The sequence below is a fragment of the Lissotriton vulgaris genome, chromosome 5 (genome assembly GCF_964263255.1).
Source record: "Lissotriton vulgaris chromosome 5, aLisVul1.2, whole genome shotgun sequence".
Taxonomy (NCBI): Eukaryota; Metazoa; Chordata; class Amphibia; order Caudata; family Salamandridae; genus Lissotriton; species Lissotriton vulgaris.
The window spans coordinates 2,010,799,193-2,010,826,423 of record NC_141693.1 but is presented as its reverse complement, the minus strand read 5'-3'; the positions used below and the strand labels follow the sequence as shown (position 1 = coordinate 2,010,826,423).

At 49.9% G+C, this 27,231-nt stretch overlaps 1 protein-coding gene across 1 annotated transcript in view; it reads left to right on the top strand.

Annotated features, from left to right (window-relative positions):
- HMCN2 (hemicentin 2) overlaps positions 1-27,231 on the top strand; it is a 563,480-nt gene that overhangs the window by 499,971 nt on the left and 36,278 nt on the right. Inside the window, exons 81-84 of the mRNA XM_086924818.1 lie at positions 5,298-5,357; positions 15,260-15,379; positions 24,807-24,941; positions 25,237-25,356. Coding sequence (XP_086780944.1) covers positions 5,298-5,357; positions 15,260-15,379; positions 24,807-24,941; positions 25,237-25,356 — 435 coding nt within the window. The remainder of the gene's footprint in view (positions 1-5,297; positions 5,358-15,259; positions 15,380-24,806; positions 24,942-25,236; positions 25,357-27,231) is intronic.

Below are 27,231 nucleotides of genomic sequence, written 5' to 3'. Positions count from 1 at the left end.
TTGTACTTCTCCCCCTGCGTTGTTTTCCCACCCGTGTGCTTCTCCCTGCCTGTTCCATGTTGCACTCACCCTCTTGTACTACTCTCCCTGCGTTGCTTTCCCACCTGTGTGCTTTTCCCTGCCCGCTCCATGTTGCACTCACCCTCTTGTACTTCTCCTCCTTGTTGCTTTCCCACCCGTGTGCTTCTCCCTGCCCGTTCCATGTTGCACTCACCCTCTTGTACTTCTCCCCCTGCGTTGTTTTCCCACCCGTGTGCTTCTCCCTGCCCGCTCCATGTTGCACTCACCCTCTTGTACTTCTCTCCCGCATTGCTTTCCCACCCGTGTGCTTCTCCCTGCCTGTTCCATGTTGCACTCACCCTCTTGTACTACTCTCCCTGCGTTGCTTTCCCACCTGTGTGCTTTTCCCTGCCCGCTCCATGTTGCACTCACCCTCTTGTACTTCTCCCCCTGCGTTGCTTTCCCACCCGTGTGCTTCTCCCTGCCTGTTCCATGTTGCACTCACCCTCTTGTACTACTCTCCCTGCGTTGCTTTCCCACTTGTGTGCTTTTCCCTGCCCGCTCCATGTTGCACTCACCCTCTTGTACTTCTCTCCCGCATTGCTTTCCCACCCGTGTGCTTCTCCCTGCCCGTTCCATGTTGCACTCACCCTCTTGTACTTCTCTCCCGCATTGCTTTCCCACCCGTGTGCTTCTCCCAGCCCGCTCCATGTTGCACTCACCCTCTTGTACTTCTCCCCCTGCGTTGCTTTCCCACCCGTGTGCTTCTCCCTGCCTGTTCCATGTTGCACTCACCCTCTTGTACTTCTCCCCCTGCGTTGCTTTCCCACCCGTGTGCTTCTCCCTGCCTGTTCCATGTTGCACTCACCCTCTTGTACTTCTCTCCCGCATTGCTTTCCCTCCCGTGTGCTTCTCCCTGCCCGCTCTATGCTGCACTCACCCCCTTGTACTTCTCTCCCGCATTGCTTTCCCACCCGTGTGCTTCTCCCTGCCCGTTCCATGTTGCACTCACCCTCTTGTACTTCTCCTCCTTGTTGCTTTCCCACCCGTGTTCGTCTCTCTGCCCGTTCCCTGTTGCACTCACCCTCTTGTACTTCTCCCCCTGCGTTGTTTTCCCACCCGTGTGCTTCTCCCTGCCTGTTCCATGTTGCACTCACCCTCTTGTACTACTCTCCCTGCGTTGCTTTCCCACCTGTGTGCTTTTCCCTGCCCGCTCCATGTTGCACTCACCCTCTTGTACTTCTCCTCCTTGTTGCTTTCCCACCCGTGTGCTTCTCCCTGCCCGTTCCATGTTGCACTCACCCTCTTGTACTTCTCCCCCTGCGTTGTTTTCCCACCCGTGTGCTTCTCCCTGCCCGCTCCATGTTGCACTCACCCTCTTGTACTTCTCTCCCGCATTGCTTTCCCACCCGTGTGCTTCTCCCTGCCTGTTCCATGTTGCACTCACCCTCTTGTACTACTCTCCCTGCGTTGCTTTCCCACCTGTGTGCTTTTCCCTGCCCGCTCCATGTTGCACTCACCCTCTTGTACTTCTCCCCCTGCGTTGCTTTCCCACCCGTGTGCTTCTCCCTGCCTGTTCCATGTTGCACTCACCCTCTTGTACTACTCTCCCTGCGTTGCTTTCCCACTTGTGTGCTTTTCCCTGCCCGCTCCATGTTGCACTCACCCTCTTGTACTTCTCTCCCGCATTGCTTTCCCACCCGTGTGCTTCTCCCTGCCCGTTCCATGTTGCACTCACCCTCTTGTACTTCTCTCCCGCATTGCTTTCCCACCCGTGTGCTTCTCCCAGCCCGCTCCATGTTGCACTCACCCTCTTGTACTTCTCCCCCTGCGTTGCTTTCCCACCCGTGTGCTTCTCCCTGCCTGTTCCATGTTGCACTCACCCTCTTGTACTTCTCCCCCTGCGTTGCTTTCCCACCCGTGTGCTTCTCCCTGCCTGTTCCATGTTGCACTCACCCTCTTGTACTACTCTCCCTGCGTTGCTTTCCCACCCGTGTGCTTCTCCCTGCCCGTTCCATGTTGCACTCACCCTCTTGTACTTCTCCCCCTGCGTTGTTTTCCCACTCGTGTGCTTCTCCCCGCCCCTCCATGTTGCACTCACCCTCTTGTACTACTCTCCCGCATTGCTTTCCCACCCGTGTGCTTCTCCCTGCCCGCTCCATGCTGCACTCACCCTCTTGTACTTCTCCCCCTGCGTTGCTTTCCCACCCGTGTGCTTCTCCCTGCCTGTTCCATGCTGCACTCACCCTCTTGTACTTCTCCCCCTGCGTTGCTTTCCCACCCGTGTGCTTCTCCCTGCCCGTTCCATGTTGCACTCACTCTCTTGTACTTCTCCCCCTGCGTTGTTTTCCCACCTGTGTGCTTCTCCCTGCCTGTTCCATGTTGCACTCACCCTCTCGTACTACTCTCCCTGCGTTGCTTTCCCACTCGTGTGCTTCTCCCCGCCCCTCCATGTTGCACTCACCCTCTTGTACTACTCTCCCGCATTGCTTTCCCACCCGTGTGCTTCTCCCTGCCCGCTCCATGCTGCACTCACCCTCTTGTACTTCTCCTCCTTGTTGCTTTCCCACCCGTGTGCTTCTCCCTGCCCGTTCCATGTTGCACTCACCCTCTTGTACTTCTCTCCCTGCGTTGCTTTCCCACCCGTGTGCTTCTCCCTTTCCGTTCCATGTTGCACTCACCCTCTTGTACTACTCTCCCTGCGTTGCTTTCCCACCCGTGTGCTTCTCCCTGCCCGCTCCATGTTGCACTCACCCTCTTGTACTTCTCTCCCGCATTGCTTTCCCACCCGTGTGCTTCTCCCTGCCTGTTCCATGTTGCACTCACCCTCTTGTACTTCTCCCCCTGCGTTGCTTTCCCACCCGTGTGCTTCTCCCTGCCTGTTCCATGTTGCACTCACCCTCTTGTACTACTCTCCCTGCGTTGCTTTCCCACCCGTGTGCTTATCCCTGCCTGTTCCATGTTGCACTCACCCTCTTGTACTACTCTCCCTGCGTTGCTTTCCCACCCGTGTGCTTCTCCCTGCCCGTTCCATGTTGCACTCACCCTCTTGTACTACTCTCCCTGCGTTGCTTTCCCACCCGTGTGCTTCTCCCAGCCCGCTCCATGTTGCACTCACCCTCTTGTACTACTCTCCCTGCATTGCTTTCCCACCCGTGTGCTTCTCCCTGCCCGTTCCATGTTGCACTCACCCTCTTGTACTACTCTCCCTGCGTTGCTTTCCCACTCGTGTGCTTCTCCCCGCCCCTCCATGTTGCACTCACCCTCTTGTACTTCTCTCCCGCATTGCTTTCCCACTCGTGTGCTTCTCCCTGCCCGCTCCATGCTGCACTCACCCTCTTGTACTTCTCCTCCTTGTTGCTTTCCCACCCGTGTGCTTCTCCCTGCCCATTCCATGTTGCACTCACCCTCTTGTACTACTCTCCCTGCGTTGCTTTCCCACTCGTGTGCTTCTCCCTGCCCGCTCCATGCTGCACTCACCCTCTTGTACTTCTCCTCCTTGTTGCTTTCCCACCCGTGTGCTTCTCCCTGCCCGTTCCATGTTGCACTCACCCTCTTGTACTTCTCTCCCGCATTGCTTTCCCACCTGTGTGCTTCTCCCCGCCCCTCCATGTTGCACTCACCCTCTTGTACTTCTCTCCCGCATTGCTTTCCCACTCGTGTGCTTCTCCCTGCCCGTTCCATGTTGCACTCACCCTCTTGTACTTCTCTCCCGCATTGCTTTCCCACCTGTGTGCTTCTCCCCGCCCCTCCATGTTGCACTCACCCTCTTGTACTTCTCTCCCGCATTGCTTTCCCACTCGTGTGCTTCTCCCTGCCCGTTCCATGTTGCACTCACCCTCTTGTACTTCTCTCCCGCATTGCTTTCCCACCTGTGTGCTTCTCCCCGCCCCTCCATGTTGCACTCACCCTCTTGTACTTCTCTCCCGCATTGCTTTCCCACCCGTGTGCTTCTCCCTGCCCGTTCCATGTTGCACTCACCCTCTTGTACTTCTCCCCCTGCGCTGTTTTCCCACTCGTGCACTCACCCTCTTGTACTACTCTCCCTGCGTTGCTTTCCCACCTGTGTGCTTCTCCCTGCCCGTTCCATGTTGCTCACTCCTTGCTCTTTGCTTCTTTCCCTCACTCCTGCTCTTCATGCTCCTTATTTTCCTACCCCACGCTCTGTGTTTCTCCCTTCTTTGTGATGCTTTCCCCTACCCATGCTTTCTGTGTTGTTTGCCCACCCATGCTTTGAGGGCGCACATATTTCTGGTGCGCATGCTTAAAAAGTGACACAGCCGCAATGCCATTGTGCCTGTTTTTGTTTGTTTTCTTTAGCTATGCTGCACAACATTGCGGTTGCTTTACAGCATGGCTAAAACCATTGACAAAGTCAATAGGTCCCAATGACGAGAAGTACCCTATTGCCAATGCTTTTTTATTTGAACTATTCCCTTTTCAGTGCTACACTTGTCCAGTCCATCCAGCACTGCTCAAATGTGGCACTTTGCTGGTTATCATGTGCTCTCAACAGCACTTACCACCCGAAGACGTCGCTCTCAAACATCCAGCAGAACACATAAGGCCTCTGCATCAAAATACAAGAAGACATCGGTCAGAACTTGTCACATCACAAACACTGAGAATACACTTCACAGAAAAACACAAATGCATCCAAGAAAGCGCAAGTAAACACAGGTCTTACCTACAGCGCCACATTTAGACTGGATCCAGAAGCCAGGCAAGAAGCAGAGAACTAAAGATACACCAGTCTGACACAGTTCACTGTCCTACCTGATTTGTCCTGCCTGGTCTGTCCTACCTGGTCTGTTCTACCTGATCTGACCTACCTGGTCTGTGCTACTTGATTTGTTCTAACTTGTTTGTCCTGCCTGATGTGTCCTACCTGGTCTGTGAGCGCATGCGGGCTTCAGCTGAGGTGTCTTGCACCTTTGAACAGTGTGACATTTACTAACTAACTGATTCTGCAGAGGGAGTGCATTGGAAGGGTTTCACCTCTGCTGTGTTGTGTGTTTTCTTTCACAAGAGGGTTGGGGTGAGAGGGAGACTGAGAAGCCATAAGTGAGGACTTCCTACACCCTCACACCAGGCCACGTAGATGCATTTATGAAGTACCCACATACAATGCACTCACTCTCTGAAGGCTACACTTAGTGAGAGGCCGCGTCAGTGCACTCCTCTCTGCAGGAAGGGCCCCTTCTCTCGCTGGCACTGCCCACTGGTGCACAGAGGCTTCAAAGGAGGGTGGCTATTCCATGTACACTGACCTGACACAATGTTTGTCGTTGCCACAGATGCGGCTCGAGATTCCTGCCCAGGGGGCTTCCTGCTGAGTGAAAACTCCTACTGCACAGGTAAGAGAGTGATGCTGGCACCTGCGTAACGCACATACCCCGCGCCCTCCACAATCCGCCTCATCTTCATTTCTAAAGGCTTTTCTACTCTGAATCAGATGAACGTACATTTTAATAAATTAGCTATGATCACAAACAGACAGCTTCACCAGGTTCCTGTATCAGTCATGTTATAATTCTTTATTGTTTGATTACTTAAAATCATGACAATTAAAAGAGGTACTTCATGTATACAAAAGAGTTACAAAGTGAATCCTTAATACATTATAGTTTAAGAAATATTATGCAATTACTACAAATTCATTAGAACAGAATACCCCTAGAAATTAAGTGTTCATAATGATCCGGAGTCCAGATTTATCGAATGTAAGACGTTGGGCTGCCCAGGACAATTTAGTTGTTTTTGGGATCGAGCGGAAGACGCCCAAGCATTAGCATTCTAATATAATGGAATGGGAATAAATAAAACAAAGAGAGCGAAGCAGCACTTTGGGTATCAGCACAGGATGTTTAGGGGTTTGTTAATTTCAGTAATGGCTCATCAGTGTGCAGATAGGGGCGGTAGATGTTGAGCATTGTGCTTTCTGGATTCATAGCGGCTATGATAGCTTGTCGGCATGATCGGGCTTCGAGTTTGTTCCATTCGCCCTGCAACAAGATCCTTCTGTCATTGAGCAATACGTGACATGCACAACCCACGTGCTCTATTGACAGGAGCAGGTGACACTCCAGTAAACACTCCACGATTCAGGCTAAAATGTTCCTATAGGAGAGTAGGGTCTGCTTCCTAAGGTCACCCCCACTTTTTGTTGTGATTTTCTGGTTTTTCGCCTTTAGTGTGGCTGTGGGCCTGCTAATCAGACCCACAGCCCAGATGTTCTTTCTCTAAATTGATACCGTGTACTTTAGGGACATACCATATTGGATATTGGGTCACCTTTGTGAGCCCCTGTATGCTGTGCCATAGGTACCAAGGGCATAGGTGCATCCAAGGCCTACTTCTCTGCAGCATGTATTATGCCACCCCTGGCTGGCCATCTAAACTGACACAACAGGCTGATCACTCAGCTTGGGTAAGGTGGTGTAATCACCCCTTACTTACATATAGTATATCTATATCTACCTTATATATAGACACATAGTAACCTATAAGTCACTCCTATGGCAGGCCTTAACAATCCTGGAGGCAGAGTGCTTGATTTTGTGTCAGAGGGTGCCCTAGCATGAGCTGAGCCCCTCTGCAGCTTTCGGAACCATCTCATTATAGCTGTTCTATGATATAGCCATACCCTATACTCTTAAGTGCATTATAATCCTTGCGGTTATTGCTAACTTTGGTTTGGCTTTTTCAAAACATGTCGGTTGAGGTGTCAAACACTTTGGAACACTACCCCCCCCCCCCGCCAGTCCTGGCGGCGGGGGTAGCCTTCCACCCTTCTAGAGGGAGAAGACATGTAGTTACTGTTAACCCCGGTTAAAGTAAAACAGAGCCTCAGCATCACAAAATGGATGCTGCTGCCACAGACACAAGTCTGACCTCCTGTTGCTGGGGGAAACTCCAGCAAGGGCGGCCTGGACAATAGGTTTCCTGTCCAGGGAGGTGCTAACACCTCCCCAAACAGGGTTTTGTGTATTGGGGCAGGGAGGGCTGCATCAGCAGATGCTGTTTGAGACATTGCCATGGGCACACAAGGTGCTCCATGCATAGCCCGGTTCAAACCAGTTGCTGGGGCACTCCAGCCCCGCTCTGGCGCAAAATTGGACAAAGGGAAAGGGGTGTTACCACCCCCTTCCCAGGTCCACCCATAGGAGGGACCTAGCAGGTAATCCAGCCCCTTTTCCTAGTATAAGTATAGGAGCTGTGTCCCCAAGACTTTAGATTATCCTGGAACGAAACTTTGATACAGAACTCTTGGACCTTCGACGTTCTATTCTGACTAGAAGACTGAAGACATCTCCCTTGTGGTCAAGAAGTGACCACCCTGTGCAAACAGGCACCACCAGTAACTTGCCGGTTTGCTTTGTCGACGCTCCTGCCAGAACCCGAAGACTCAGCAACACAGGAACTGGACTTCCAGACTTCTCTGACTCCGACCCACATCCACAGCAAAGCTGAGACCCGTGGCGGACACGAGAGACGTGAGACCGGACACCCTGGACATCCTGCATTTTGCTAACTGCATCGACTCCTGAGGTAACTTGAATTTGTACATTTGGGTACGAGAAGCCCCAGACCCGAGCACCATTTGCACCGAAGCTCAGCCCTCCACACTCCACGAGTGCCGCGTGGGGCCTGCTCTTGCGTCTTCCCGGTTGCTAGCCCGTTGGCTAGTTAGCCTTCTGAAGACTTTCTTTTGAATCCAAGCTGCTTTCCTGGTTGCTCCAGGCTTGCTCCAGCTTCCCTGCAAAGGAGAAGCTACCCAGACCTTGCTGGTCTGCACCAAAGCCAATCTTCACTTCCTGCGTGGGTTGCGTTTGCCAAGGCTTGTTGGGTCCAATCCGGATACCGACGCCGCAGTCAACTAGATCCTTCGTGGGACAGCTCGAATCCAGCTCCTGGTCATCGTCGACACCTCCTGGTCCTCGTGGCTGCAGAGACAAGCTTCACCTCTTCACCTGAGATCATCGCGACATCGCCTGGTTCCTTCCTGGTACCTTCCTGGTCACTGGCTGGTGACCCAGACTCTGTCCCCTCTGCTTTCAGGTTCTTCAGTTCCTCGATCCACCCTTGGATCCACCCGGACACTCTTCCTTTGATCTACTGCAGCACTTCTTTGCAGATATCCATTGAAAGCATCGACGAAACCCGACACCAAAAGGCACCTATGCACCCGGCTTCCCTGGGTGAGGTAACATGAGTACTCCGGTGCTCCCGTGGGTCTTGACTCTCGAAGTGTCCTAGTGTAAAGGGGTTTTGTCGTAGTCCATCCGGAAGTGCCCTTAAACAGTAACTTTGTAGCTTTTACGTTCTCTGTTATAAGTCAATGGTAACTCGCAACTGTGTTTAGACACTGCACGCGTGCCCCGTGGGTCTCCTACTTCCTAACCTTTGGTTGTTTAGTTTAGCCCCAGCGATTCTCTAGGCCCTAGGCCTACTCTCTATTTCTGTCGTGGTTCTTATACCACTATTTTAGTAAAAGGTTTGTGAGGCCCCTGGGGCATTACTGTATATTTTACAACTTATCGTATGCTAATTAAGTAACTTGTAATGTACTTTGACCTCTGACCTCATAAAGAGTGCAGAGGGGTTGTGTTAGAAATAAATACATATATATTTGATATATACCTTGTGTGGTGTCCTTTCATTTGGTATTCAAGGGATTATTATTAGTAAAACAACTGGCTTTACATGCTCTCTGAAGTTTTAGCCTATGACTGCTGGTCAATGCTACCACTAGGATAGCTGGTCTATAAGGTTGACTTTACAAACACCTTCAATAAGGGTCGATTTAGACTGGTGCAAGGTGCCCACTAGAATAGTGGACATCATATGCCAGGCTAACTTCTCACAGTTCCCATTTACAAGTCATTGTGCCCTTTGTTGCAAGATCATTAGCAGTCTTTAAAACAATCCAAGATGTCTTCCCACAGGTGTGGCGCTGCTCCCAAATAGACAGAGCCAAAGACTTGCTTTAGCGCACCTTGACTCACCTCCTGTCTCCCCCCCCCCCAGAAGACCATGCCATCAAGCTGAGCTCGTCTCTCGTACACCCACAGGACTGACTCTATCACCCATAGCCTTAGGCACTGAACTTTGATTGATATAAAAGCAATTTGTAATATATATGGGATAAAGTACCCCCTGCTGGTCATTATAAGGATATTGCAAGTCACAGAGGAGTTTCATAACCATATAGAGGAATGAGGCGGGATTCAGGTCTTAGATTGTGAGGTTGCACCCTGACCTCTGCAGTGGGTCTTCAATCCATGGGGCTACCCTATTTATAAAAGGACAGTGAGCACATAACTAGGTGGGCCTTGCAGTGTGCGTGCCCTGTTAACTACCGAGCCTGGAAGCAATGCTGCTCGCATGGGTCTCCCACACATCATTTAACGTCCCAGAAAGGATACTGCATTCTATTGCAAAACTGCAAAGAAGAATGCCAGCTTTCACCTTGGTCAACCTGCCAAGAGGGCTTTAAGGGGTGGTGAGTGGGCAGTGGCAGTGTCCACAATCCATTGTGCATGGCGCTGCGCTGAGCGTTTTAACAGCGTGTGCGCGCTTTTTAAACTGTTGTGAGGAAATAATTTTATCTTGTGATTTGAAACAGGCTATCCTACCTTAGTGGACGCCGGGGCTGTTCTCTCCTCTCCTTCCCGCCCTGGTCCGACGCGGTGACTAGCACCGTTGCGCGGAGGGCGTGGAAGGTCGAGACTGCCACTTCCGGTTTGCGGGGGAGACCGGTTAGCGGTCTAGTTTTCGTGAGGTCACTCGCGCTGGGACATAAAAAGCACCGGAGGAGCCGGCTCGCGTGGTGGTGAGTGGGCAGTGGCAGTGTCCACAATCCATTGTGCATGGCGCTGCGCTGAGCGTTTTAACAGCGTGTGCGCGCTTTTTAAACTGTTGTGAGGAAATAATTTTATCTTGTGATTTGAAACAGGCTATCCTACCTTAGTGGACGCCGGGGCTGTTCTCTCCTCTCCTTCCCGCCCTGGTCCGACGCGGTGACTAGCACCGTTGCGCGGAGGGCGTGGAAGGTCGAGACTGCCACTTCCGGTTTGCGGGGGAGACCGGTTAGCGGTCTAGTTTTCGTGAGGTCACTCGCGCTGGGACATAAAAAGCGGATGTTAATAAGGGAGCGCAGCGGACGAGCGCAGCGGGCGCGACGAAGGCGCGCCGAAGTGTCGCCAAAGTCGAGCCCGTCTGCGCCCGTCCGCGGCCGACTGCGGGCTAGGGCGAAAATCCCTGGTCAAAAGTTCTGCTGGACTAGGGAACAACTCCTTAGTTTCCGCCCCCGCACCGCTATCCCATGTTTGCACGGTATGCTGAGTAGCGACAGGACTTGTCCTCACTGTGATTTCCGTATGACCACTCTGTCTCAGGAGTCCGCGGAACAGGCGCTGGCCTGTGGTCTCCTGAATGTCAGGTCGCTTCGTAAACATAGGCTCGACGTGTTCGAGCTGATTACTGACAAAAACCTCGACATACTGTTTTTAACAGAAACGTGGCTAGATCAGTTCTCCGACTCCGATATCATTGAAGCCACACCAGAGAATTACTCCTGGGTTAGGCAGGATAGGCCAGAGGGGGTGGGAGGGGGGATTGCAATAATTTTTAGGGACACTTTGGCCTGCGGCTTGGAACGCACGCTGATCGCGGAGAGTGAGGCGGGTCTCTTTTCGATTAAAATCAATGGGGCTATGACGCTAAATGGATGTTTGGTTTATCGACCCCCAGGGACCTGCACTAAGTTTAGGGAGAGCTTGTTAGAAAGCCTCATGGAAGAGACCCTGCGCAGGGACAAATTTCTCCTTTTAGGTGATCTTAACCTGCACCTCAACTGTCCGGAGGCCACAGGGGTTGAGGATTTTGGTCGGGACATGCTTGCCCTGCAACTGGATCTTAAACTGGAAGTCCCTACGCATCGACTGGGCCATCTCCTGGACCCGGTCTATGCCAATTGGGAAGGTGTGGAGGTGTCAGGTGTTGAACCTTTTCCCTGGACCGACCACTTCCTGGTTACATTTACAATGCAGAGCAGAAATGCCCACAAAACTAGCCAGGTTCCATCTAACTTTCGTAGAAGAAAGTGGGCCAAATTCTCGGTGGAAAATTTCAACCACGCTTTAATTAGGGATGGTCTGCCGGGGGGTGAGGATATAGAAGCCGCCACCCGCAACCTGAATCAGCGCATTCTGGCTGCGCTTGACCAGACAGCCCCACTCTGCCGCTCGAATACAAGTGCTCGGAAAGAGCGCTCAGCACCTTGGTTCAGTGCGGAGCTGAGACTAACAAAGGCAGACTGCAGGCGGGCAGAAAAAGTCTGGAGGGTGTCCTACGACAGCAAGGCCAGGGAAGTATTCCTGGACAAAAGGCGTATTCACCATAGGCTGATAAAAAAGTCTAAGGCAGCCTACTTTGCTGAACAAATTCAGGGGGCAGAGAACTCCGCTAAGGAACTCTTTGGCATTTACAAATCCCTGACGTCGGTAAATGTACCCACAGAGCCGGAGAGCTGCTCTACGGAGTCTTGTGACCGGATTGCAGATTACTTCTCCGCTAAAGTGGAGAAGATTTACTCGACCTTCCCTATTCGGCCCTCAGGACTGGACCTAGAGGAAGCAGTAAGGGACACAGAGACGGCAGGGCAATTATCACACTATCGCACCCCTCCTCCGGAGGAACTATTAGCGGTATGCCGCTCTGTTAAATCAGGGTCCCCGTGGGACCCGGTGTCGCCAAAACGTCTGGCAGACAGTTTGGAAGTCCTGGAGCCTTATATAAGGCACGTCCTCGATGTGTCCTTCGGATCGGGAAAGCTGCCGGTCGGATGGAAACAAGCGGTGGTGCTCCCGCTCAGGAAGAAACCCCACCTGGGCTTCGAGGTATTAGAAAATCTGAGGCCCATCTCCCTCCTGCCTTTTCTGTCAAAAGTGGCAGAGAAGGTGGTTAATACCCAAATTATGAAGCATGTGGAGGAAAGGGGATTGCTCCATGCGACGCAGTTTGGCTTTAGACCTCGACATTCCACCGAGTCCGCCCTCCTCATGGCGACGGAACATCTGAGAGAGGGCGTGGATGCAGGCCAAACTATGGCGCTGATCCTGCTGGACCTCAGCGCGGCGTTCGACACTGTAGCTCATAACATCCTGCTACAGTGTCTGAACAGTGGTGGCATATCTGGTACCGCGCTGAGATGGATCCACGACTTCCTCAATGAGAGAAGTTTTCAAGTCAGGCAGGGAGACTGCTATTCAAGGGGGATGCCTTTGGGCCAAGGCGTGCCGCAGGGCTCGTCTCTGAGCCCAACCCTCTTTAATTTGTATGTCGCGCCTGTTGCATCGATCGTAGAGAGCCATGGCCTCCAACTGGTGTCCTACGCCGACGACACGCAGCTGGTGATCTCCCTGTCGCAGGCGCCCTGTCTGGCTGCCGATGGCTTCCGTTCGTGCATGAAAGATCTTGCCGAATGGATGGCCAATAACTGTTTGAAGCTGAACGGTAGCAAGACAGAGGTGCTGGTGGTAGGGAGAGCCCAGTCTGCCTGGTCGTCGGCGTGGTGGCCCTCCTGCCTTGGACCCTCCCCTACCCCGTGCCTAGTGGCGCGCAATTTGGGGGTGTGGTTTGACGCTGGGCCTACTTTCGGCCCCCAGATCAATCGGGTGGTGGGAGTCTGCTTCGGCATCCTGAAGAAGTTGAGAAAGGTCCTGGACCTACTCCCGCTTGAAGCACGTCAAACCCTGGTTCACGCCCTGGTCACGGCGAGGGCGGACTATGGGAACCTGCTGTACCTGGGGGCTCCAGAAAAAAGTATGGCCCGGCTGCAAGTGTTGCAGAATGCTGCAGCGCGTCTGATTCTCAGACTGCCAAAAAGGGCGCCTTCTAGGGCGGCCCTCCAGCAGCTTCATTGGCTCCCGGTGAGGAGAAGAGTAGAGTACAAAGCTCTCTGTACATGTCATCGTATTCTGAATGGCAGAGCACCGGCCCCTCTGACGAATTTGATCACAGCGTATACACCAGCCCGCGCGCTCAGATCTACAGGGGTTGGCCTATTGAGGACTCCCAGAATTAAGAAAGCCCGCATGGGAGGCAGGTCGTTCAGATACCTGGCAGCAACCAACTGGAACAAATTGCCCACGAACCTGCGCCTGGAACCAGATGAGGCGAGATTCCGGGCGAAATTAAAAACTTATCTTTATAGTAAATAATGGCACATGTAGCTTGGGTGCTCACTGTTATCTGCCTACTCCCACTTTCAGCGCGTGGACACGCCGGTGTGCGTAAACGCAGCGCTTAACAAATGTCCCAATAATAATAATAATAATAATAATAATAAGCACAGGGAGGATGAATAGGATATCCTAGTATGTGACGCCCCTTTCATGTTTTCTGCAAGACAGATGGGTCTGGCTCACTCTCTTCTGATAATCAACAAAATAGACCTGACTGGTTAGGACATATTAATAATTTTTAATTTCTTCAGAAACGGGTTTCGGCTACTCTCTCCACCCAACTGCTGGCTTTAGTCAATTGCCAGTCATATCCTGTCCTAAATGTCCCACAAAAAATCTTCCAAGCTCACGTTTATCAGTCCACCCGTGAATATGTACCCCCTCTTGAAAGGTGTATACAAAAAATTGTGTGGAGGGGAGAAAGTACCTATTGTACGCATCACCGGAGAAGCTGCTGGTAGGTACTCACCAGTTTGCCCACGTTTCTCGTCATCAGTAACTTTCTTACCCGTGAAAAGAAAAAGGAAAAAGTATCCAGTGTAAAACACAAGAGGTGAAGAAACAATCAAAGAAGAATATGCACAAAAGCGTGTTTATCTCAAAACAAGACCCCGTACTGTGAGAAAAAGAAAACCACTTTTCGCAAACTAAAATAGAATTATGACTCACATGTATAAGATCCTAATTTTATTCCATGCTGTGAGCCTACTCAGTTTTAAAAACAAACTGCATGGTTCAGACCACTTTATGATGGGCCAACATGTTTCATTGCCAAGCTTCCGTTACGGCAATTTCATCAGGGCTCAGGCCAGACTTCACATCACTGGATTTCAAGTTTAGACCATGGGTGACAGGTGGTAGCTCACAGTAGTCATACCGGCTCTCCACCACTTATGGGGGTATCCTTCAATCATAAGTCCCCCAGCGGCACAATCCGTGACCGTTCGTATACCCCGTTTATGCATGTATATCGCTGTATCTCATCCCAGCCACAGATATACCTTTCAAGAGGGGGTACATATTCTAGGGTGGACTGATAAACGTGTGCCAGGAAGATTTTTTGTGGGGCATTTAGGACTGGATATGACTGACAATTGACTAAAGCCAGCAGTTGGGTGGAATTAAAAATTATTCATATGTCCTAACCAGTCAGGTCTATTTTGTTGATTGTCGCTTATGAGCGGAGGGGGTCCTGGCTGACATTTTCCCTCTTGTGCTCCTCATTGTGGACGTTCATTCTCTTCTGAGCCTTTCATTACTGTTTCTGAATTACCCCAGACCCTGCATGCAACTTCCTGTCCTCTTTCAATTTCCATGGTCAGCAAGCAGCCATGGGCCATAGCCTCAACTTCATCATCAGTGTTTTTTTTTGGGGGGGGAATATTGGGGGATACAGCCTCTTCTTTGAGGGGCTGTGTTGACGAATTACCACCTATGCACCTTTGTTGCTGCCTCATCTAAGCATGGTTTGCAAACGTGAATCAAAAACACCCAGCAGTCGTTGAAGATGAGAGTTAGGGTGTCTCCACGCAATCATTTAGTGCTAGTCATGAGGGATTTGGGAGATAGTCAGTTAAAATGTATTTGGAGAAAGAGAGGGTCTTTTGAATGAGTGAGACTATTCTGAAATGAATAAGGTTGGTGATGTTTAGACTGAGTGAGACGTCTGACCCGGACAGAGAAGTGAGTTTGTCCCAATATTTGCTGATAACTGTTCCTGGCAGTGTATAGTAAGGTATTTCACTGGGGTATGTGTAGGAAATATTTGCAGACGTTCATATTGTGAAGACATTCATAGATGTCCCACAATCTTGGAGAGAAAGGCAAATCAGTGCTGCGTTATCATGCAGGAGCTGTTTACAGATGCCTGCTCCTGATGTCGGCGGTGCATGTTAAGTTAGTGCAGCATTGTTTGCGCTGTCGTTGTTTACAGTTTTCTGATGGTCACTCCTTTCTGCACTGTGGACTGACATTAACTCATCTCTGCTTCTTTCCTTCCTGTGTCACAGATGAGAATGAGTGTGATCTGGGAAGTGTCTGCTCCCACACCTGCCACAACACTTTGGGCAGTTTCTCCTGTGCTTGCCCCAGTGGATATGTCCTGGCACCCGATAGTACTACCTGCCGAGGTGAGTCTGGCTGCAACTAAGGGATGGTGCGAGGCCCAGGCAGAAATACTTGTACGCTCGTAGGCTATAATTATATGTTTGTGGCATGTGTAGCTGTAGATACACTCTCTGCATTCTTCCACCACCTAGTATTGGGCTCGAACGTGTACAACTTGGTTTTCTTCTAAGGAAGGCTTTTCAAGTCATGGGACCTTGTGGCTCCACCTATTAGTGGTATTGAGCGTGTACATCAGCTCCATTGTTAAATAATTTTTTCTCTGCCGTGTGGTTCAGACATGGCAATATGATCTCCAGTTCGACGCCATATGGTGTTCACGCCAGGAGCCGCGGATCCGTTTCCTCCTCGTTTGTTCCAAACAATCCTCCTTTTTCATTGGTCTACACCATCAAGTGCCCTTCTACTCCGGGCCGGTCACCAACCTCTTGACTCCCACCTTGGAGTGGAGAATGTCCCAGTGATGGAAAGGACTCCATTCCGGTTCTGTCCTTGCCACGCCAAGTACCTGAGATCTAATCTCCAAGATGTCTGCAATCTTTGCTTGTCTCCCAGCCACCGTGAAGCCTCCTGTTCGGCATGCTTCGTGTTCCATAAACAATTACTCTTAAGAACTGACGCGCTAATCACCTCGTCCCGGACACAATGGCCCATAGACGGGAGGAGGAAGAGACCCCAGACATCTTCGGTGAGCGAGAGGTTGAAAAGGTGGACGCTCCAGCTGTTGAAATAGAGGCAGCCTTCTCTCCAGGAAAACATAGACTCCAAGACAAATGTGGATATCGGAAGAGCCTCCACAGGCCCAGCGCTCAAAGAAAACAGCAGTGAGTACTTCTACTATGAAGCCTCTGGTGCTCCACTGCCTTCCGGCCATGGTCGATACTAACAGGCCAAGCTGAACTCAACACCTGTCCGACACTCGACACTAAAGCCCTCCTCATGGCCCGAGCATTATCCACTCCTTCGTCATCAGAATCAAAGACGCATCTCAACTGTCCTTGGACTCGAAACGCATGGAGCCAATGATTTTGGAGCATAGACAAACCGCATCACAGCCTTCGGAGCTGAAGGCCGAGTTCGGCACCAAGACCCTTGGACCTAAAGCATTCGGAGCCAAGATCGAGCTTGACACCTTCTGGACAGTGATCATCTTCGATTCCATCACAGCCGCCTTCTACTACTGCGAATCTGCCGCTTCTGATGATTCTGGCGATCCAATCCTTGAGCATCTGCATTAACACATTTATGCTTGGCAGTAACACATCTATTTTCAGCCCGGCACTGGTCAGATCCTGAGCGAAACCTCCACAAGAGCCGAAGGACTCTGATCCTCATAAAAGGACATTTACTCTCGAGGATGCCATCAACCCCCTGGGCTTCCTGCTCCTGACAGGCCCAAAAGACACGACAGGGCTACCTCTCCATTACCTCCTGCTCATCCTTTTCCTTCTTCACCTCCCCCTGTTTCTCCTGTGATGCCTTTGAAGTCTCCACCGCACTCACCAGAGGTTCCTTACACCCCGGGCGGGATAGTCCTACGCTCCCTGGTGACCCACATAACATCCATGACCCACTGGGCTTGACACCTGGGATGACTATGATGTAGAAACCCTGCAGATACGCACCCAGACCTGTGCCCTGCCAAACCCTCTTCCCCAGATGATGTTACTTCATACCATTAGGTTCTACGTAGGGAGGCTACTTTCCACTACGTAGAGTTCCATATCGAACAAGAGGAGGAGGATTTGATTGTGGAAGCCCTCTCTTCTACCCAACGCTCATGGGGTTTCTCAAACCTGCCAATGAGATTTTCAAGGAGCCAGTTAAGACGAGAGTTATCATGCCTAAAATAGAGAGGACGTTCAAGGCCTCCCCCAGCGACCCTCCATACATTCGTAGCCAGTTACCTTCTAACTCTCTGGTGGTTCATACAGCCAGGAAACACTCTAACACACAAGGCACTGGTGATGTGCCCCCACCTGACCACAAGAGCAGGAAGATATATGCCGGGGGGGGAAGAGTGGCCACATACTCGGCGACGCATTGGCAAATTGCCAGTTCCATAAGCTCACTCTCCCGGCACAACTGCACCCACTGGGATCAGATGGCAGACTTGGTTGAACATCTACCAGAACAGTACCGCATGGAAGGCCAGCAGTTGGTAGCAGTTGGAAAGGCTATTTCCAATACCAGTACCCGCTGCGCTCTGGCTGCTGCGGATGCAGCCACTCACAGCATTATCACAAGCATCCTCTTTCAACGCCATGTGTGGCTGTGTTTTTCTGGGTTCAAGCTGGACGTCCAACAGCACCTCCTGAATGTCCAGTTCAGTGGTCAGCATCTCTTTGGCCCTCAGGTCGACAAGATGCTGAAAAAATAAAGAAAGACACTGATATGGCCAAGGCCATGGGCACCCTTCAAACACCGCCTCCCTGAGGTTCCTTTTGGCGCTCATAATTTCGTGGAGCTTCCAAAACCCTCATTCCAGAAACCTTTTCCACCTTCACTAAGCCAACGCAACAATCCCCCTCGTGGGGTTTCTTCAGGGGTGGATACAGGGGGAACAATGGTAAGGGTAGGGGCAAAGGTGCTGCCCCAGAAGGGATTTTCCCCGAAACACTGACACTCTTCAACTTCACCGTGATCATACAATGACTTCAGATTGCAGGGGGTTCTTCCCTGTTGGTCAGAAATCACCTCAGACCATTGGGTTCAGGATATACAGGATGGATATTGTCGGGAACTCACAGAGACACCCCCGAACATCCCCCCTCGGCAACACAAACTATCCAAATAACATTTGCGACTTCTTCATGAGGTGCTGCAGGCTCTCCTGGACAAGGGGGGACATAGAGTCTGTTTTGCCTCAACACTGTGGAAAGGGTTACATGCCCAGTACTTTCTTATCCCCAAGAAGGGCAGCTCTCTTAGACCCATCCTCGATATCAGACCCCTCAACAAATACATTCTGCTGGAGCCCTTCCATATGGTGACTCTACAGGATGTCAAACCGTTATTGCAGAACGGAGGCTTCGTCACCACCCTACATCTGAAGGACGCCTAGTTCCCCATACCCATCCACCCAGCACATCGAAGTTACCTGAGTTTTGTGGTAAGTGGTCATCATTATCAATTCAAAGTGCTCTCCTTTAGGGTTACCACAGCTCCAAGGGATTTTACCAAATGTCTAGCCGTAGTGGCAGCTCATCTCAGGAGGAGCAGCATCCACATGTTCCCTTGCCCAGGTGATTGGTTGATCAAGAGCCCCACGCAGCAACTCTGCCTAGCATACACCCAGATCACAATTTACACCTTGCACAGTCTGGGCTTCACCAAATCCCACCTCCAGCCCCTTCAAGTACAGCCCTCCCTTGGGACCATCCTATATGCCTGTGTGGGAAAGGCTTACCCCAACCCAGCAAGAGTACAAGCCTTCCAAACCCTGCTGCCTTCTTTCAGCCAGATTGTCGGGCATTAGATGACAGTCAGAAGTGTGATGCGTTTATTAGTCATGATGACCTCTTGTGTAGCTACGGTGCCTCATGCCAGGCTCCACATGTGCCCGATACAGGAGTTCCTAGTGGCGCAGGGGTCTCAAGTGGAGGGTCATCTATAGGACCTACTGATGGTTCGGACCGCGCACATCCCTCTCAACAGTGGTGGAACGCAATCAACCTGTTACAGGGGCGGGATTTCCTGGACCCAGTTCCACAAGAGACCATCACCACGGATTGATTCCCCACTCACATGTTGGGGTGCGCATCTCTATCGTCCCACTCGTCAGGGTTCAGTGGACCCCTGGCCAGCAAACTTTTCACATTGGTAACCTGGAGCTGCTGGCCATCCAGCTCGCTCTCCGGGCTTTCCACCCTCTCATCCAAGGCAAGACAGTCTTTTTAAGCATGGACAACACGACTGCCATGTTGTACTTCCAGAAACAAGGGGGCACACATTCACCACAATTCTCCAGTGTAGCCAAGAACATCTGGTGGTGGACAGGACATCACAGAGTACATCTGCTCATTCAGGGAGGACAACAATCTGGCAGGCCTGTTGTTCAGCAGGTCGCACCAACAAGTCCATGAATGGTAACTCCACCCCCACATCCTACTCCCGTACTTTCAGCATTGGGGGTTCCCCCAAATAGACCTGCTCGCCACTGCCGAAAATGCAAAATGCCCAAACTTTGCCGCCAGACTACCGCACCCACAGTCCATGAGCAATGCACTATGGATGACTTGTCGAGGAATATCTGCCTACGCTTTTTCTCCTCTGCCACTCTTACCGCTCCTGGTCAGGAGGCTGACACAGACATCCCTCACGCTCATCTTAGTGGCACCATCCTGGGCACACCAGCCAGGGTACTCCACGCTGCTGGAACTCTCCCCAGTCCCACATGAGAAGCTCCCCAACAGGCCAGACCTTCTCACACAAACCCACGGTGCACTCAGACACCCCAACCCTCAGCAGCTGAACCTTGCGATCTGGATCCTGAGGTCTTAGAATTTGGTTACCTTACCCTACCAGAAGCGTGTATGTCTATTCTCAAAGCGGCACCCAGGTCCCGTTATGCAGCCAAGTGGAAACCTTTCATGCTCTATTGTCTTCCTAAAAATGTAAATCCTCTCACAGCTTCTGTTCAAGACATTGTCTGTTACCTCCTTCACTCACAGAAGTCAGGCCTCGCCCACACTTCGGTTGGTTTACAGCTCCTGGCTGCTGTAGCTGCCTACTTACAGAATAAGCAACATGTTTCACTATTCAGAATACCAGTCATTAAGGTGTCCATGGAAGACCTCAAAAGGGTCATTCTACCCCTGACGCCTCCTGCTCCTGTCTGGAACGTTAACATAGTTCTGACTAGAATTATGGGCCCTCCTGTAGAACCTGTTCACTCTTGCCCAATGCAGTCTTAGTCTTGGAATGTGGCTTTTCTGGTAGCCATCCCTTCCCTAAGAGGAGTTAGGGAAATACCCGCCCTTTGTTTGGAAAACACTTGCTTTGTGGTACATCAGGAGAGCGTGGTTCTCAGAACCAATCCAAAATTCAGTCCTAAGGTTGTTTCTAGCTTCCACCTCAATCAGACAGTCAAGCTGCCAGTCTTCTTTCCACACTAACATACATAGCAGAAGGTGCTCTGCACGCTCTCAATGTCAAAAGAGTACTAATGTATTATATCAACAAGAGAAAACCTTTCGGTAAGACACAACAGCTATTTGCGCCCTACCTCAAGCCACACTAAGGACGTGCTCTTTCCAAGGGAGGTGTTGCACGTTGGCTGGTCAAGTGCATGCAGACTTGTTATGCCAAAGCTAAAAGAACCCTGCCCATCCCTCCCAGACCTCATTCCACTCCAAAGAAAGGGGCTTCTATGGCTTTCGTAGGTAATGTTCGACTATCTGACATATGCAAAGCAGCTACCCGGTCCACCCCTCATGCCGTTACCAGACACTACTGTGTGGATGCCCTGGCCAGACACCAAGCTAGAGTTGGCCCAACTCTCCTACATTGACTTTCCCAATGTTCTGCAACATCATCTGGTTAGGTCACCACTTTTAGGAGGATTGCTTTTCAGTCTATGTACAGCATGTGTATCTACAGCTACACATGTCACAAATGGAAAATGTTACGTACCCTGTATGCATCTGTTCATGGCATGTAGTGCTATAGATTCACATGCGCTCACCCGCCTCCCTGGTCACCTGGGATTGTTGTAGATATTCCTTTTCTGTTTTCTTTCATTTCTTTGCTATGCATGGTCATCTTTACTTGTTTCTCTATACTCCATCTCCAATCTCGCCCTCCGTGCAGAAAAAACAATCTAACAATGGCCCATATGCAGTGCCACTAATAAGGGAATTCACTATGTCCTATGACAAGAAAAGACCTCCTTCGAAAAATAAAAGTTGTACACATCTGAGCCCAACAGTAGGTGGCGGAAGTATGCACATGTGAATCTACAGCACTACATGCTACGAACAGACGCTTTCAGGCGCTTCATACTATGGGCCATATGTAGGTAGCTAAATACCGGTCGGTAAATCGGTAATTTTTCCGTTACCGACCGGTATTTAGCCCTTTCTAATGTAGAAGGCAGGTTTTAAAGATTCGGTAATTTACCGATTCCTTATTTTAAGGAATTGGTAAATTACCGAATCCTTAAAACCTATGTAGGTGGCACTCAAGTGAGTGCATTTTTGCTTTAAGGATTCGTTATTTACCACCAACTACAAGTTGGTGATAAATACGAATGCCTTTAAAAAAGCAATAATTTGCTTTTTTCAAGGTGCCATGTTACAGGCATACATGCCCTTAGGGCATGTATGTGCGCCACATGTGCACACATGCACAATTCAGGGGTGCAACAGGGTGTCAATGTGACACCCTGCCACCCTTGAATATGCTCCCACTATTACCGATTTGGTAAATACCGAATCGGTAAGAGTGAATGGCCTGGAGGCCCATAGGAATGAATGGGAAGCTATTTCTTATTACTGAATCGGTATTACTGAATCGGTAATAAGAAATATTACCGAATCGGTAATTTTACCGATGTATTACCTACATCACATTTACCGATTCCTAAATACCGAATCGGTAAAATTCGGTATTTAGGAATCGGTAAAATGTGATTACCTACATCTAGCCCTATATGTTTTCCTGTACTTTTAAGTACCAATTACTAGATTTTGGTGATACTCAATTCTTCTACTCCTTAACAGTCCAGCTGTCATGATACCCATTTTTTTCACATACATCACCTCACTCATGTTGTGATCACAGCAGATTCCACTGTGATACCAGTGATTCTTCTGTTTATTCTTCCTAATTTTAGGCTCATGATTATGTCCGTATGAATAATACTTCTTGTTGCTGAGGGCACAACTAATCCACTTGGGGTATGTCAGCTTAAGCTTCAGGTTCTGAACTGATAGACACAACCAAGACTTTGCTATAAATCCTTAAACACTTGCAGGGGTAGAATAAGGGAATTTCTGATGTAAGAAGAGAAATGACTGAAACATTTATTTTACTCAAATGAAGCCCGTCTAATTCAAAAACAAATAGTGAGGCGGTGCTGTTAAAAATCCAGAAGCATAGAATCAAAGCCAGGGCTGCCAACTCGAATATTAACATTGAGCACCAGCTGCATGATTTAAGGAAACATTCAAAGCACGCATAATGGTGGAAGAAGGAAATAATAAAATTATCTACTAACAATATATAAGTCTGGCCCACGGGAAACAACACTTACAACGCAACTTTTACAACGCACTACCTTTACAATGAAACTTTTACACCGCAACATCCATTACAACGCATGCCATTACAACGCAACCATTACAAGGCATGTCACTACAACGCATACCACTACAACGCATACCTTTACAACGCAGTCATTACAACGCATACCATTACAATGCATACCTACACTATCCAACACTTACTCTACTGTTGCACCCCCTGGAGTTAGAATAGTATTTGTACCCCTACACTATCCAACACTTACCCTACTGTTGCACCCCCTGGAGTTAGAATAGTAATTTTTACCCCTACACTATCCAATACTTACCATATATGCAATGTAATGGTATGCGTTGTAATGGTATGCGTTGTAAATGTAGTATGTGTTGTAGTGGAATGCGTTGTAATGGTAGTTTCAAAGATTTCGTCGTAATAGCATGCGTTGTAATGGAATGCGTTGTAATGGATGTTGTGGTGTAAAAAATGCGTTGTAAAGGTATGCGTTGTAAAAGTATGCGTTGTAACGACATACATCCCTGGCCCACATATATGCATAAATGAAAAACCCTGCTTTTGATGTGATCAAATAGTGGAGACATGTATTACATTTTGTATGGTTTTTCAAGGTCAGTTTCAGAGGGGAGCCAGCATTGGCATGTGATGGAGCATAAAATGCTTAGTTATTTCAATTCTTTTTTAATCATTCTTTTTTTTTTACAATATCACACCCTTTTTTTGTTCCAGAACATGTTTTTGCTTTTTCTTTATTCACTTTCTAACCTGACACTCATAAATGCTGCCATGCATTATTATCCATTATTGCATTTGCATGGCTTAAGAAACAATTTTTTTTCTGACTAGGTAAGAGTGAGGGAAAGAGGTGCTATTCATAGAACAGACCCAAAAATGTCCATTTTGCTTGAAAGCACAGATTAGGTTAAAGGTTAATGATCTTCACAATTCTTCAATTTGGGGTATTAATTTGAAAGTATTAATATTACTTCATTTTATAAAAAAATATGTTGTTAGAAATAGATTTACAAGAAATTATTTTAAATTAACTACAGTGTACTTTACCCCAAAGTGCAAGCCCATTCATAAAGGGCCTGCTAACGATCGTGGTGGATGAGATAACTCCGTCACAAGCATGATTGGTATCCATCTGTCGCATTACAAGTTCCATCACATATAATGCACTTGTACTACGGCGGCGGTATATTCGTCACGTTTGTGATGGAGTAACCCTGTTCGCCAAGATTGTAATCAGTCCCTTAATGAATTACTAAATGTAGTAGGAAAGGCATGTGAATGAAGTGCCTTTTAAGCTCCTGTCTCCCCCCGAGCCCTTGTCCTCCTGCCCGGACCGCAGTAACACCCTACTTGGCATCAACCCTGATATCCGCCAGGCTCCAATGTAGTGAGTCCTACACTCGACCGCGGGTTCCATCTATTCCACAGAGAATACGTTCATTAGCTTCGCATGAAGGATCTTCGCCCTCTTCACCTACAACCTGCGTCATCTTCAGGAAAGACTGCTTGTGTTATGATGAGGTACTAGCACTAAACTCCACCTCTGGTGACCAGACCAGATGCGAGCTATGACATCACCAGACAGGAAGTCAAGCACATGAAATGAAAGCGCTGGAAGCCACACCTTCTCAAAATATCTAACAAGACTATGGACAAACATCTTGTCGCACCACAGGCTTGGTCCCCTACTTCTAAAGGTCAGAAAGAAGCTTCAAACTCATCCTTGAGAAAGCATCTCCCCCGTCACCAATCAGGAATCCAGGGTGGTCCTGGCCCATGGCCCACGGCAGAGCCAACTGCCCCCTCTTGCCCCTAATGAGTCAGTCCACTTCATACACCTATCTCATCTCACACTCCTTCTCTTGGTAGCCATGTTACATAGACGCCAGTACATACATTCATAGAGAGTGAGTGAAAGTAGAACATGCATGCTACAAAACAAATTGCAGATATGTTTGTAGAACAAGGGTAGAGTGTGGGAGCCAGTAACACACTCATAAATATGTCAGAACAAGCACAGCAGTTTTCAGGGCATGCAGTGGGTTTCCAGGCACTGTGGGATGTCGGTGGGCGAGGGGTACAGAATGCACACCCAGGTAATGCAGACCTTGCTTGCACAGACATTGTTGCCACATGCCTTCTCCTCTTCCCACACAGACGTGGACGAGTGTGATCTTGGAAGCCACACGTGTCCGGTGGGCCAGCAGTGTGTCAATGTGCCAGGGTCCTTCCGGTGCCGGGTGAGGTGTGGTGCAGGATTCCACGCAGACGCTGAAGGGACCGGCTGTGAAGGTACCCCAAGACTTCGGGAAAGCTGTGAAAGTGTTGATAAGTGCGAGTGGATGAGTGTGGAAGGGTTGGTGCGGGGTTGAAATGAGGTAGGGTATGAGGTGGAGTGAAAGCATTACTTTGGAAGTATAAGCAGTGGTAGAGGGAAGACACTCCAGGAAAGGTTGGAGAGCGCCTGGAATGGAGCGCCTGCTAGGAATGTGGACGTGCCGTGTGTCGTCACAGCTGAGGCTGAGGGGAGAGGTGTGCATCCTGCAGTGATATAATGTCCTCTTTTGTTTATCTCCTTCTGCTTTAGATATTAATGAATGTGAGGAGCCCCCGGCATCGCCCTGCGAACAGCGGTGCCTGAACACGGTGGGCTCCTACCAGTGCGCTTGTGACCCCGGCTACCAGCTGATCGGACAACGATGCATGGGTCTGTACCAAAGAGGGGTGGGTGGATGGCGGGTGGTTTGAGGTGTGTGAACAATGGGAAGGGGAACTAAAGTGAAGGTCTTTTGGGCAGGGTGGTCTCTGGCTGGCCCTTACCTAGTGACTCCTAGGGGCCTATTTATGAGAGGCCTGCGCCCCTGGGGGTCACTTTGTTTGGCACTCCGGCAGTGCCAGCCGCTCAATCATATCGATGAGGTGACGCAAAGCCACCATGCAAGGCCTGATGGAGATGGAGTAAGACGAAGCAGTGCAAGTTGCTGCCTTGCTTTACCCTACGCCGGGGAGGCGTTCCATGGGCGTTCCATGCTCCCCAAATGTGCTTAATCACGTAAACCTGGGCAGCCCCAAAGCCTTAGCCCACCCAGAGCGGGCGTAACAAGGAGAAATATTTGTATTTCACCTTGTTTTTTCCTCTTTACACGTATTTTACATTCTGCAGCTCATATAGAAAGAGGTAAACACCTCTTTTGATTGTCTTTGTGCAGGAAGGTGCCCCTTCCTGCACATTCATGCCAACAACACAGACATACGTGCACCATGGTGCAAGGGTGATGCATTAGTGCTAGGCAGAAAGTTGTACACCAGCGCTGGGGTGAAGGACAGGAAGGCACTGTGTGGCGTATTTACAAGCCCTTGTAGCACATTAAGGCCACCGGAGGGTCACTTTTGAGACGATCTGGAGGCGCAGTGTGCCAGCCCATATTTACAAGGCCAACCTGCGTGGCCTTTCATGGCCTTGTAAATACACCTTACTCTACATCGAAGGGGTGGTCCATGGGTGATGCTGTGGGTGTTCCCACACCACACCCATGGTTTTTGACACTGCCCCAGGTTTACAACATAGTGTAATTCTGGGGCAGCGCCAAACTAACTCCTTCCAAAAACAAGCGTAACGAGGAGAAATGTTTGCATTCTGCAGCACACATAGCATGAGGAAAACGCCTTCGTTGATTGCTTTTGCGCAGGAAGGCGTCCCTTCCTGCACTAAAACAATCATGCCAACAACATAGACACCCTTGCACCATGGTGCCAGGGTTCGGGGTTGGCGGTGGGCTGCAGTTTGTGCGCCGGCGCTGGCAGAAAGAGCAGGAATGCACCGTATCTTATAGATACGGCGCGGTCCAGCCCTTTTCTTTTGTTGTACGGCAGCGCAGCTAGAAGGCTTGCCGCCCTGCCCTATGCCAAAATGAGGTAAATATGCCCCTAAATTTAAAAAATATGGTGCATTCCTGCCCTTTCACAGTGGGGGGGCGCTGCCCTACACCGATTCCTCATGAATGAGGCCCCTTTGTCTCCAATAAATCCTTAAAGCCATTTGTGAGCAAATCACATGAGGTTGAAGAGTTCAGTAGCCTGTGTTGGCTTCATTCTGACTCTGTAGTGTTCACGCCTATATAGTGAAGCGTGATCAGAGGGGGCCCAGAGCTGGGTTGGGCTGGTGACTGGATCCTCCCACCAGGAGCTCCTTGTGCCGCCTACTGCCCCTTGTATTGTAGGAGAGGCTGTGGGACGAGCTCTTCTTGAAGGTGGACTAGTGATCTACTGCCGTGGTGAGAACAGATCCAGTTTGGACTGGCTCCTGGTGTCAAACTCTGTGCTTTCACTCCAAGAAAATGTGACCTCTTTCAACATTGGCCAACGCGCCAATGACATGCACCTCTTCAGCTCCCAAATGACCGTTGGTTAGGGACCGACAAGAAATGTTCTTCTAACTTCAATATCTTACAGCAGAAGATGCCCGCTGTCACCTTGGCATCTTTCAGAGCTTCTGTATGTGGAGTTCACAGAGACAGCACACCAGAAGCAGATTCCTGACAGAGACATCAAGCCAGGGGCTCGGGTGCAGGGTAGAGCTTGG